General features: G+C 35.4%; 1 protein-coding gene across 11 annotated transcripts in view; it reads right to left on the bottom strand.

Annotated features, from left to right (window-relative positions):
* The window catches only part of LOC127065910 (F-actin-monooxygenase Mical), a 29,974-nt gene that overhangs the window by 12,598 nt on the left and 3,864 nt on the right, over positions 1-13,512 (bottom strand). For 8 of the 11 annotated variants that reach the window (XR_007782209.1, XM_050998928.1, XM_050998930.1 and 5 more), the window contains exons 2-13: positions 5,168-5,515; positions 4,756-5,080; positions 3,949-4,307; positions 3,535-3,792; positions 3,153-3,355; positions 2,959-3,092; positions 2,607-2,854; positions 2,410-2,532; positions 2,100-2,330; positions 1,092-1,331; positions 206-347; positions 1-122 (exon numbers count right to left, since the gene is read on the bottom strand). Coding sequence is in view for 10 of the 11 variants with exons in the window: in XM_050998928.1 (XP_050854885.1) it covers positions 1-122; positions 206-347; positions 1,092-1,331; positions 2,100-2,330; positions 2,410-2,532; positions 2,607-2,854; positions 2,959-3,092; positions 3,153-3,355; positions 3,535-3,792; positions 3,949-4,307; positions 4,756-5,080; positions 5,168-5,467 (2,685 nt within the window). In the remaining variant the exon portion in view is untranslated. Of the gene's footprint in view, positions 123-205; positions 348-1,091; positions 1,332-2,099; positions 2,331-2,409; positions 2,533-2,606; positions 2,855-2,958; positions 3,093-3,152; positions 3,356-3,534; positions 3,793-3,934; positions 4,308-4,755; positions 5,081-5,167; positions 5,516-6,065; positions 6,868-13,512 lie in introns of those variants that run through there. The other 3 variants (XM_050998932.1, XM_050998935.1, XM_050998936.1) reach the window with 3 other exon arrangements.

A 13,512-nucleotide genomic window follows, 5' to 3' on the forward strand; every position in this document is an offset into this window, starting at 1 on the left:
CTGTTCTCGACTCCATTTCGGCACTCGTTCTACTTTGTCATGTCGCACTCCATGGCCCATTTTATTTTCTTCAATTTTTCTTTCTATTTCTTTAATATTCCAATCGGTTTTTTCAATCTTACCTTTATGTATTATACATAAATACATATAGTTATTATTTTTAAAATGTAAAACGTATAATATATAAAGTTATAAAATAACAAACCAATAGCACGTAGAAGATCTCTTGGCTTTTTTTCTGGCAACCCAGAACCCTTTAATTTATGTTCAATATTTTTTATTCGTCCGGAAAATTCTTCATCTATTCCATACCTATGATGACTGGCATGTAACTTAGATTCTCTGTCCTGTGAAAAATTTAAAATTCACAAGTTTAAATTAATAATATTAACATATTATTAAAAACGAATAAAACAATAAAACGAAATACTAAAAACAAAACAAAATATAACAAATATATGAATTAAACAAAATATAAAAAATAAAAATAATACATGCAACATAAACAGAAATCTGGAGCTTCTCAAGCAGTGATAAGAGCAAGGTTTATACATTATTGTAAATATAAATTGATAATTTAGAAGCCAGTTAATGTAAATCGTGCATACGACATTTATCTTAACAATAACGATAATGATATTATATCGTCTGTATTTATATAATAAAGAATAAATTTAAAACATCTTATATAAGTTATTATACTATTGTTAGACAAGTAATGTTTTCATTTCTCACGATTTTTAAGTACTGCATTAATCGGTTTCTAAATATTACTAACTTAATTCCTAACAATGCTCACACATATGTAATATCATTAAATGTTTTTATACGTATTAATTATTTTTTAGCCTGCAAGAAAGACATTCATCTTTTATTTTCAAAGCAATCATTAAACACTTGTTTCATGGCATATCATCATTCCTTGTTTACTTGCATAAGGAAGTTTGCATCATTGATAGTGGTTAGGAATTGACATTAAAATTTTATGGTAAAGCGGTTGTAAGACAACATTTTAGAACCAAACACCAGAAAATTAACGTTTCTGTCAAAAACGTAAGTAATTTTCTCACATAACACAGTATCTAGCTTACTGGATGCAAGATTTTCTGCTCCAGATCTTTCACTCTATCCTTGAAATCTGGAGCAGTCTGACGATATAAGAATATCGAGTAATCCTCAAAAGGCTCATCTCTTTCCCGTTTTGCATTCGCTTGCAACATCTGCATACTTTTGTAGAATTGTTGTGTTGCCATTTTTCGTAAGAATTGCCGCCTCTTCATATGTTCGACACGATTCTTTTCTATTTCATCGAGTCTTTTCAGCCTTTCCTCCTTCACATTAGTTTTTAAAATGTATAGTATGTGTTAACTTAATAAAAATAAACTACTAATTTTTGACAAACTGAATCTGTCTTCAATATTTTGCATAGTGTTTTGCATATTATATAATATATATATATATACACACATATATACAAACATATATACATATATATATACATATGTTGCAAATATGTTCATGTTGTTACTATTAAAAAATTAAACAGAATAATTAAAAAAAATATATATGTATAAAATAAAATAAAATAAAATAAAAGAAGACCATCTTTTTTGCTGTAAAGCTGACTAAGATGTGTATATACTAAGCATATTTATCTCTCTGTTTTACATGCAAAGAAGCATATTTTACTATTGTCAATAATTACGTTTTTCCTTTCGCAATATTTTCTACGCGTATTTTATAAATAAATTAAAATATTTCAGAAGATAGCAGTTGTATTGTTTCAATATATATACAAATATATATAAAAAGTTTGTATGTAACCGATAATCTTCAAACGTTCCATTCATATTTGGCAGATCATGCATGACAGTCAGAACGCAATAACCTCTTCCCGTAGCATAGTGACCGTAAGTCCAAGAATTATAAATAACGATATGAATAGCCCATGAAGTATTATATCTTCGAATTTCTGCCACCGTGACTATAAGAGCGTATAATAACTGTTTATAATAATAGCTCGCGTATACTAATGTTATAACTAAAATCTTAAACATTTAAGCATAGCGCTATTTAAATAATAAATATTTATCTCTTACCACTGTTGCACCGATCTTCTCCATACTTCGTCTTTTCCTAGACCGCCGACTGATGGTATCACCTTTTTTATCTCCGTGCTGTTGTATATTTTCACTTGATTGACGTAAACGTGAATGTCTTGTTCGCGTTGCACTTTCTTGTTTGACAATATGTCCAAGTAGTTGTGCTTTCTGTTCGGCCGTCAAATGGCTCAATATCAGATGCGATGATATTTCTTCATTGTCTATTTCCTATAAAGCATAGACGTGGTCAAATATAAAATTAAATCATTAATTTAACTACAATAAAGATGTTCTTAAATTTATGTACCAATTTAGGATGCTTTATATGGGGAATCTCTTTACGAAAAACTTCGTATATTTGAGTTAAATAGGAAAACATAGCTAATTTATCAGGAACGTCGCACTGAGACATTTCTTCTCCGGTCATTACCTAAAAATAATTGTAATATATAACATGAATATTATTAAAATAGATAACTAATCTCCCATTATTTAATAACTTACCGGAGGTATGCCTAGTTCCTTTTCTAAAATATCAAAAGCAAGCTGATTATTTGTTGCTGCTTCCGTTGTTTGTAAACTATAAAAATCGATTAAGTCAGGTCGATATCTATGGATAATGGCACAGATAGCCAAACCACTCTTGAAAGAAGCACCCATGTCTTCTATATGTATGCCTTCATAAAGAGCAACCTGCTTTTGTAACCAACGAAGCAATACGTCCGGATGCACTTGAGAGTCTGCTCTAAGATCTATAACAAATAGAAACGCTCATCCAATACCTGTATAAATGAAAAGAATATTCTTATCTTCTAATTATGCATATTTAACAGGCAATCTTTAAATTCTATTTTACCACGACGTCGCCGTTTCTTAGGGATATCAATTTCAGTCTGTACTGCTGGTTGTTTAATTATCTCTGGATCATCTGTGTCCACCAAACTAAGCACTTGTGCAGGAGTAACCGAATGAGAATTCAAATTCGGATACCTATATAAAAAGAAAATAACGTTACAATTACGTATAATGTAAAAAAGCAAAAGCTTCTACCTTGTATGAGGATCTAAAGTGTATGCGGCATAATCCCTGTTTAAATTCTCTGGAGTAGTCTGACCAAGAAGCCTATATATCGATTCTCGTTCAGCGATTACTTCTAACGGTGTCAGGGATGTACCCCATCCTTTTATCGCCCAGCAAGCATCAAGCGAACTCAGAAATCCTCTTGCACAACCAGATCCAGTTGGCCAAAATGGCTAAAACAATCGTAAATCTTGTGTTTAAGAAGTCTAAAATTTATGAAAGATGTAACAGTTATCGCTGCTTTAATTAAAAATGTTGAAGAATAAAGATATCAGAAAATAAAACTAACAATCAATGAAGTTTCTAATGGCAGAACTAATCCTTATTAGATTCTGTTTGGCATATACCATACCTCAAGAAGACTGTCGCCGACTAGAATCATGAGCAATCTATGCCCGTTGTGATGTAAAACACGACTTGCGTTTTCTGCAGCGTACATCGATGTAAAATCGAACATGGCCACATCCGGTTGACCGTAATGATTAACGGCGAATTCCATGTCCATCATTTGATACTCCGTCGAGAATTCAGCAGCTTCTCTCGCATACAACATCAATGCTTCTCGGTCTACATTTTCCTTTGCTAAGAGTTTGGCAGTGTCAGCATGATCCTAAAAACGAACAATTTCAAATTTGGAATAAATATCACTTCTTTCCTATATATATCGTTCCTACGAGTATCGTTCCCAATGAATGAACGTGATTAATTATGCAGTAAAGCCTTTTAATCGACAATAATTTTGCTACAGATACCATGTGACTTTCACCTGAAGAATAACACCTTTATCGATCAAGCTATGTTTCTTAGCGGTCATGACGAAGTAGTGCGTATCGTCCTTGTAATAGACAATGTTCTCTAAATCGATACCCGTTTCTTGATACAATTCCTTGAAAAACTTTTGATTAAATATAAATGCGACACCACTGATCTCTTCAACTCGTGCTTCGGCTTCGGTTCTTTTATTTATGAAATTAGCTGTTATTGCGATAGCGAGTTTCCCACGAAACTCCTTGCGTTTAAAACCTTCGAGAGTATTTCTTTTTCCATCGGCACCGATAAGCACGTCGAATTCGTATTGCGATACAGGATGATCGGCAGGTGAAGTCTTAGCTCTCCATCCGATCTCTGTCAATCAAATAAACGAAGAAACGAATTGAACTTCGGTAAAAGAAATCCAAAGAATTATCAAATTAATTATAGAATGTACATGAGAGAATATCAATTAAAAATATATTCCTTCGTCGATTTCGCATCGGACAAACATGTTGTTTCGACTGCATTCGAGCTTTTTATATATACTCTATGTGTATACACCTTCTGTTCGTACGATGTTAAAGTCAAGGCTATCAGACATCTTCGAATAATAAATGTACCATGATAACTTATAATCCTCCTTCTACTTGATAATTTCAATGAATTTATTAATTGTTACGAATAAAGGCATTGTGTATTTTATTATCTCGAACGTGTCAAACAACTCGCATAGTTTGAAAATAATGTTGTTGAAAACGATGTTTTAAAATTTAGATTATAATAGGATCATCTCATGGCTCTAGTGGAAGGAAGTACTTACTGGCTTCCTCTTGATTATCCGGTGGTGGTATCAACGATTCGAAGCTGACGCTCTCGTGGAACTCGACGCCGAGAATAAGGGCGACCTTGAGTAAGATGCACTGCAGCTGTCGTATGCTGATATGATCGATCGAGCCGGCACAGAATTTTCCAAAGAATTTCTTTGCGCCTAATCCACGAAGATCTTGAATGACGAAGGGCCAAAGATGTAGAACGTTGTTCCTAGACATGCGGTCTCTTTTCTCAACGACCACGACCTTTGCACCTAACAGCTGTGCCTCTATCGCTGAGCGAAGCCCGCAAGGGCCACCTCCTATGATCAAAACCTGCGAACGAAAGATAATTCTATTTAATAATTTTCCTTCGAAGAGAACAAATATCATTCGTCGATGCTAGCAGACGAGTTAACTCACCCTCGTATTGGGACATGCTTTTCCGCGATTATAGCACTTGTGATTGGCCCTTTGATCGAATTTCTTCCACAAGGCTTGCGCCTTCCACGATCGCAGCTTCGACTTTAATTTTGGATAAAATTGATTTATCGTATTCGGCTTGATCTTGAGCAACTCACAAAGATGTCGATAATGGCCGAGTATGGACTTAAGGGTGGTAGCATTGCAGAATTGATCGAAGACCTCGCCTGCTATAGCCGCCTCCGGTGAATTTGCCGTTGTTTGATGTTTCTTACCCGATTGCTGTTGTTGCTGATCCATTGTGTTACACCTGGACTCTTACCGATAACGTAGTCGATGTATCATTACCTATGGCGAAGCGAACGTTCGTGGTTATGTAACTTCCACCTTCTGAGATCCGATCGCGTGAAATTGAGAAGAATAAGTGGGAAGAACTAGCTAGACGATCGGCTTGGTAAAATGGTATCCGCAAAACAGAATTTATGTTACCAAGTTGTTTTTCGCATACATATTCCATATACATCATAACCACATGTAGAACTATACGTATACAGTCGGTTACAGAGGTATTCCGAGACTTTTTGAAATAAAATATAAATAAAATTGTAAAATATGATAAGTGTATATAAAAACATTATGCAGACACGAAAGAAGTTATTTATCGTAAAGTATGACAAAGTCTTTCTTCTCCTATTTCGTGTGCAAATCACTGATCTCTATTAGAAAATTCTATGTGCATTCTAATGCCCATAGATATAAAACCGTGAAGAATGCCATCATTCGTACCACACTGTACAACCCTAACGTAATAATATTGCATTTACTATCGTTACTAGTCTCACCAATTTTCTATAATATCAGAAACGACCAATAAATTTAAAATTATTTTATGATTTACCAGCTCGTAACGAGGATAATCAGAAGATACGGGATCAGCAACCTAGATTTGAATTTTGCATTAGTAGCTAACTCCTTTTGGCACGTTGACTCACATAGAAATGTAAGTATAGAATGTATGTAAATATGGTGTTATATACAAAAGGAGAGTGCAAATGTTTATTAACACACTGCTCAACGTTAATATCTTGTATGCTCGTAACACATCGGAACGACTTCCGCATGTGATGAAAAGAATCGGATAAAATAGAAACTAGGAGTAATATTTACAAGAAGTATAAACAGCCAAGCGAATTGTGAAATCCGTTAAAGCGAGCAAAAACATGCATTAAACATTCGAGTTTTAATTAGTTTTAATCGCGATATCGTGTACAACCCGTAACATCTATTTCATGATCGCATCATAATCATCAATCTTATTTTCTCTCCTTTCTTCTCTAGTACATTTTTATGTTAAAGGAAGTAAGGAAGCACTCTCCGTGCTTCTGGATTCCGAATAAAGTTACGAAACACGAACAAAAAGTCACACGTGACTGAGACTAACGCACACGAAACTATGAAATACAAGGGCCCATCGATTTTTCATTATCTAAGATAGAACAGTCGCGAGTGTCGAGACTCAAGTAGATACTAACAAATAATAGTCATCTTTTCCTCGATCACAGAACGACGGCAATCATCATGAGCGAATGTCACGATCTTTGATAATGTCTTAAGGACAATCATTTTAATCTTGTATTGTTGACATGATCATGTTCCATGTCATTTTATTGACTCATATTAGTGATAACGGTTCTCTCTCCCTCTTATATATATATATATATATATATATATATATATATATATATATTATATTATATTTTAGTTTCTTTCTGCTGCTATTTGTACGCAGCTGCTTTATGTGGCAATGTTTAAAAACAAAAGTAACTTATGGGACAACCTATATATATATATATATATATATATATATATATATATATATGTATATATATATATAAATTAAAAATTTACTGAATCATGCGCAAGTATTATTACATTAAATGATATTATATTCACGTTAAAAAAAAAACAATTACTTCGATACGCATAACTATGACGTAAATTAATATATTTTGTTGTAAAGTCAATGAATATTTTTCAACAATAGATATAAGCAGTATAATTCCGATTAGATATCGATCACAGTAACGATGATCGTTTAAAATCCATTGGCATACAATTTACCGTAAGTTTTTATTATTTATCAAGAGATAGATAGAAAGACTGTCAACGAAGCGATCGACCCGAATGCTAAATACTAAACGTAACTGAGAACCATTTGAAGTGGGTAAGCAGATCACTAGGTTACCTATTAGAAGCTATACGAAACGAATGAAAATTGAGCAATCAACGTGTCACTGCAATGTCCTTTCGTTAAATGTTATTTTGGTACTGCAGTTAACGTAATGATATCACCGTAGTAATCCAGCTTTTACATTCGTATTAATGGTGGTGTAGAATGGTCTGTTCTCATAAAATCGTATTTATATAAAAATCGTATCTATATAAAAAAAGCCTATGTTCGATGATGTTACAAAAGTAATAATAACATACTTTTATCTGCTTCCATTTAAGGTAATCCTTATTAAATCGCGTTATCGATAATAGATCGATATCGATACAAGCAGATGGTGTATATACGTAGTAAGAGTTTTATACCAAACAAAACTTATCTACTAATGATAGTAGGCCAAGAAAAACGCTGATCCCAAGGGAGAAACCCTCTTTAGTCTATACGCTTTTGTTTTCCCATTTGCTCGTGCACCTTCGACGATCTATCATCGCTATGGCTTATCTACTTTATCTGAAATAAAGGCGATCGTAGAAAATGCGATCTTCGAAAAGGGTAGCTTAACCGTACGCCTCTATAAATACGGTGGTCGAGAAGATGGGCGAATGAACGGTCGAGGTGCAATTCCACGAGAAGAGAGAACTAGGGCGGCCGGTTCTTGGCGACCAATTTTATAACGATCGTGGGCGTTGAAAAGAAAAAAAAAAGAAAAAATAAAAGAAAACGAAAAAAGAAAACTGTTGGCTGAGATGGACACGCTTGCTTGCGGGTGCTCTCAACGAACAAAGAAAGAGAATTGGCTTTCCGACAAATCTAGATTTTCCACCGATTTTCTTCTTCTCTAATACGTGTGCACGTCTTTGTTATCACTTTCGCGAAAGATTTAACTGATCGTGAGGTTAAATAGTGGATTTAGAATCCAAGTCACGGTTTACTTACGTACGTACGTACGTACGTACGTATCTCGATCGTGCGACTTTTCTTTAGAATCGAAAGAGAGAAGAAAAAAAGATTTCATCGTATAATACGGTCACGATTCACGATTAAACTGGCCCTTTTCTCACGTTTTCACGTAGACGATAAAGATTTTTCGTGGGCGAACGAAAAAGTTCGTGGCTGAAACTGTTACAATGCGGGCACCGAGTAAAATCAATGTGATAAGAATAGCAAAGCGCGTTTGATCGAGTGAACACGCTCACGTGCTCGGCAACGAGAATGTGCAGGTCCACGTCGGAGAATGCACCTAAGTAGTGTGTTGTTGAACGTGCTTCGTTGTTGTATGCAAGCTACAAGAAAAGAAAGAGGGAGGGATGCAAAGGTCTTCAACCTACGCGTTGTCTGCTAGTCGTCTTCCGTTAATATCGTTAATGAGCGTATGCACAGCCGCCGTTGAGTTCATAAAGGTTCCTGCATATAAAAGAAAATATGCCAGTTCTCACTCTCTTTCTCTCTTTTCTCCTGTCAAAGAAAACCAGCCTGTGATAGAAAGATCAAAGGAATCTCGTGGAAAATTTCGCAACCTCTTTAAACGCGTACCTTCCCAAATTTTTAGTGTCCTGTGAGCGTAATTTTTCAAACTTGATTATTCTCCAAAAGAATTATCGTCGCGCATGACTCCATTTTTGTTCAAATTTTCTAACAGATTAGACTGTGAAAGAGAAAGTTTTCATTACGCTTCGTTACGACAAAAAAGAAAAGGAAAAGAAAAAATAAGAAGAAGAAATGAACTATCGCCGGACGTAGTCAGGCTTCGTGTACTAACGATTCAAATGCGGGACGAAAATTAAGCGTACACCCTACTGTTTCGATTAAAGTACCTCGAATAAAGTTAAATCATTAATTAAGCCTGCTTAATTAAATCAGTAATGGCTACGTCATCCGCTTAATTTCAGTGTTTGCATTTTAATAAGGAACGTATCGTTCATGATCGATTCAGAACAGGTTTCCACGATTACTGATATCGTAAGATGAGAAACTACGTTTTCACGGCGGAGATAAAAACTATATCTATGGTTTGTATATATTCTTACATTAAAATATATTTTTAGATTTTGTGCGAGAAAGTCGTTCGACTCGTTCGGAATAATAATATTACAACGAGGTCCAAGAACTCTTAACCCGTTTTAAGATGAAAACAGAATGTGGGATGTAAAAATAGCACGTTCGTATAAATAAAAACAATAAAGTGTGTTTAAATAAAGATTTTGTAGGTTCTTAAGCGAAAAATACCGTAGCTTATATCGTACAGATCGACGACTTCGTTGCCAAGAAAGGATGACGAACGAAGACGTAGGCGAGATCACTGATGCAAGATCGATTAAATTAACTGGTATGTATCCTTCGATACTTGATAACTAATATAAATTCATTTTTCTATCATCATTATCTTTTACAGTATCGTGAGATAGACCGATACAAAAAAATGTATCGTAAAAAAATATTTCTCGACTTCTATTCATCGTCCATCATTCGAAGAAAATTATATCCATTCTTGTTGAAAATTGAGAAAAATAATAGAATTAAACCTTAGTATGTATACTGTAATAAAAATTCTGATAAATATAAGTGTGATAAATACAAGCGAGATTCTGTTTCCTAGATACCAACGGAGTATAGCATCTAATACAATACTTATCATTTCTACTTGAATATCTTTTTTCTAAGGATAGGATAACAAACAATGGATTCTTATCAACCGATAATTATATTCGTTGGCGTATTATCTAGTGATTCAATTTTCTTTAAGATTTCCAGAAAAAAAGTATTAGTGAAATGTTTCACAGAGAACACGTGTATTCTGACTCATACCATGACGCAAGAAAGAGAAAGAGAGAAAGAGAGAAAGAGAGAAAGAGAAAGAGAGAGAGAAATAGATCTATGCGAATCACAATACGCGATACTGATTTTAATCAAAGTGGTTAAGAAGCTATCAAAGAGAGTAAAGATAATAATACAGGAAATACGAGAATGAGGAGGAAATCTATTTTTCTGTTTCTCTATCTCTCTTTGTCGTTTCTCAATGTAACGTTATCAAGCAGACCTTGACTTTTCTTGTGGGAAATCTACATACATACATACATGTAATTTTCATAGTAAAAGAAAAAAAAGGACTCTAAATGCTACATCAGAGTCTTCCATTTCTTTTCTCTAGTTAATCGACGCAATTTCACGAATAAGTACCGAATAAAAAAGAAAAAAAGACATGAAGCTGCCAACGTAAACTCTGCTCGTTACGTTCACCACGATGTTTTTCATTGAATTCCAGTGGTGTTCTTTGATGGCAGATTTCCATCGTGTCGGACAGCCAGTCATGGTGAAAAAAGTAAAAAAGGTCTTGTATTCTAAGTGCTTTCCTTCTCTGTCTGATGCCACTCGTGTAGAGTTTCAAGAAGAGCACTACGGAAACTCTGTTCGTCGCGACACCAAGTAATTACGACAATCCGCCGTTTCTTATCTCTCCACCTAACATATTCGTTAGGAATTGCGATTGCCCGACGCAATTAGAACAGCACGATCGTAGTGCAAATGAAGTAGGTGCATACGTGCACTTGACGGGAGCACATCGTTCCAACATAGTCGCGAAAGTGACTGTATTTTAAATGAAAATCAAGGATGAAGAACATCAAAAGAGAATAGGGTACGAACTAACGAGCTATATTAAAAATGAAATGCGTGTCTTTCTCAACTCAGCCTTTAATGCTTCGAGTATCAAGGTCGAATATTAATGTAAACACCATGAGCCAATCAAATTCTCACGCCATTTCCCGTCTTTTACTTATCAAGATTATGCGAACAAGCTCCTCCCCTTTAGACGTCTTCGTCATAATTAATAAGGAACACCTTACATAAAAAAAAAGGATAAAAAAAAGGAAAAAAGAGAAAAAAAAGGATCTGTTAAAACCCTACAACAAATGCGTTGTCGTTGTCCTTCGCAATATGGAACCTTGAGAACGGAATGTTCTTTGAACGGTATGAAATTTGCTCACAGGACAGCCTCTAAATTATCTCTGAGAATTCGCGATCACGTTTGTAAAGCTTTCTACGTGAAAAAGGATGCGAGACAGATGTCACCGTTGGTAAGAAGGCAGACACCCTATTCTGTTCGTCGTTATTCATTGCACCCACTGTAAAGGACGAACAGGGTGCAGTAGGCAGCACCCTTTATATGATATATCTATAGCTAGCCCTTCCGGCAGCATTACAGTTTCTTGATTTTCGTAGGTACTTCGCGTCGTCGACAGCCACTATTGGTATCCCTCTTCTTTTACTCGACCGAGGGGCGAATACAAATGGATCTCTTCTCTCGTTTATAGCGAAAGACGCAGTATATTCAACATCGAAATACGACCCGTAAAAAGAGATATAGAGAGAGATAAAGATGTATTACATGATTTCGTATAAATAAAACATAATTTTAAGGCCCACTGGAAACAATAAACAAAAAAAACGCGCACAAAAAGCAATAATAGAAAAGCAACATTTAAAAAATAAGAGAAAGTTAAAATCAACCGTAAATCTAACGACTAGCTAAGAAAAAGGTGGAATACGTTCTAATGGAAAATTACAGACGTACTCGTAGGAGTACTGTGCGGGATGTCTATCTAATGTCGAAGGAAGAACGAACGATTTGCATATAATCGGAAATATGTGGGAGCATGAGAAAGAGAAAGACAAGGCGAGAATAATGCTGACGGAAGAGGAGAAGACAGACTACACTATCGGTAGGCCGATTCATAGCGAACGATAATATCTAGCCGCCACAATATGGGGACCATGATAACACTTATCGCGTAAAACTGCTTCGTGTATCGTATCTCTCAGCAGGTATATTGCATCGAGATAGACGGAACTCGACGAAGGATCATCTTACAGAAACAAGATGCGTTTTATCGTCTACAGAAAGAGAAAGAGAAATAGAGAAAGCTACTTTTTTTCAAACATTACCTCTTTATTTTCGAGATCTTAACGAAAACGAAAGCTCGAAAGAGAGACTCTACGAAGTCTCGTCGTTAGGTGGCCACACGAACGAGCGATCAAATGTCTCGTGGCTAATTCATGTTTTCTTTATCGAGACATTATCGTCTACGAAGCATGAGTTTAACCAAAACACTTGACGAAGAGAAAAAAAAGACAGTGAAAAACGGAGACCACCTCAATTAGCCTTCGAAAGCGCCTTGAATTATACTTAAAGACGATTTCTTCGCTTACCAACGTGTGACAGTTCTAACTTTGGAAGGATTCGTCATAGCCCTAACGCGAAGACCTACGCTAAAAATACGCTCGATGTATTGCGAGATAGAGATAGAAAGAGAAAGAGAGAGAAAGAGAGTCGTACGATATAGTCTTCTACTTAAATCGTGGATAGACGCGAAAGAGACAAACTCGAAATCTCTGTTGGTGTTCAGAAAGTCTGTCGTCGATTCGACAATCTCCTTAGCAACGCAAACGATAGAAAGAAAGTGAGAGGTTGCTGTTGCTGCTGCTGCTGCTGCATCGTTCGAATTAGGCATATCGTCACCCCACGCGGTTTAAAACCCGAAGGTGGGATTGTCACACACCGGAATGACGCATCTCGAAAATCATTTACTTTAAAGGAAAAATCGAATTTACAAGGATCTTTGATCCAACGCGTTCTCCTTATCTTTATGGCGTCTGGGTGAAGCGATGAGGGGATCCAACTGTTTCTTCTACTCATGAATTAACAAAAGAAATTTGTCCGAAAGAGAAAAAGAGAAAGAGAAAGAAAACCTTGAAAACGGTTTAGAAACTAAATTATATTCTATTGTTATCGAGGAAAAGAGACTTGCGTGCGGTTTTACATTGGAACGTGAAAACAGGGAATTACAAATGGAGGTCGAATTATCGTAATGCCGATTCCAGCGATATATACATATACACGACCATCACGATAATGTCTAATGCACATGGGATTAAAGCTATGTGAAAGACTAATCGCAGCTGCAAAACTATGTCCTTGGAAACGGAAGATTCCGTTTTATTTGCCGAAGATCTACGCGACGATCTTTGCACTGATCTTCTGATCTTAACACTCTTTATTATTCCAAGTCGCAATTAATCGAATTGGATAATAAGAGAAGAAAAAACAAGAAAGAAGTTT

This window comes from Vespula vulgaris, chromosome 8 (assembly GCF_905475345.1).
Source record: "Vespula vulgaris chromosome 8, iyVesVulg1.1, whole genome shotgun sequence".
Taxonomy (NCBI): Eukaryota; Metazoa; Arthropoda; class Insecta; order Hymenoptera; family Vespidae; genus Vespula; species Vespula vulgaris.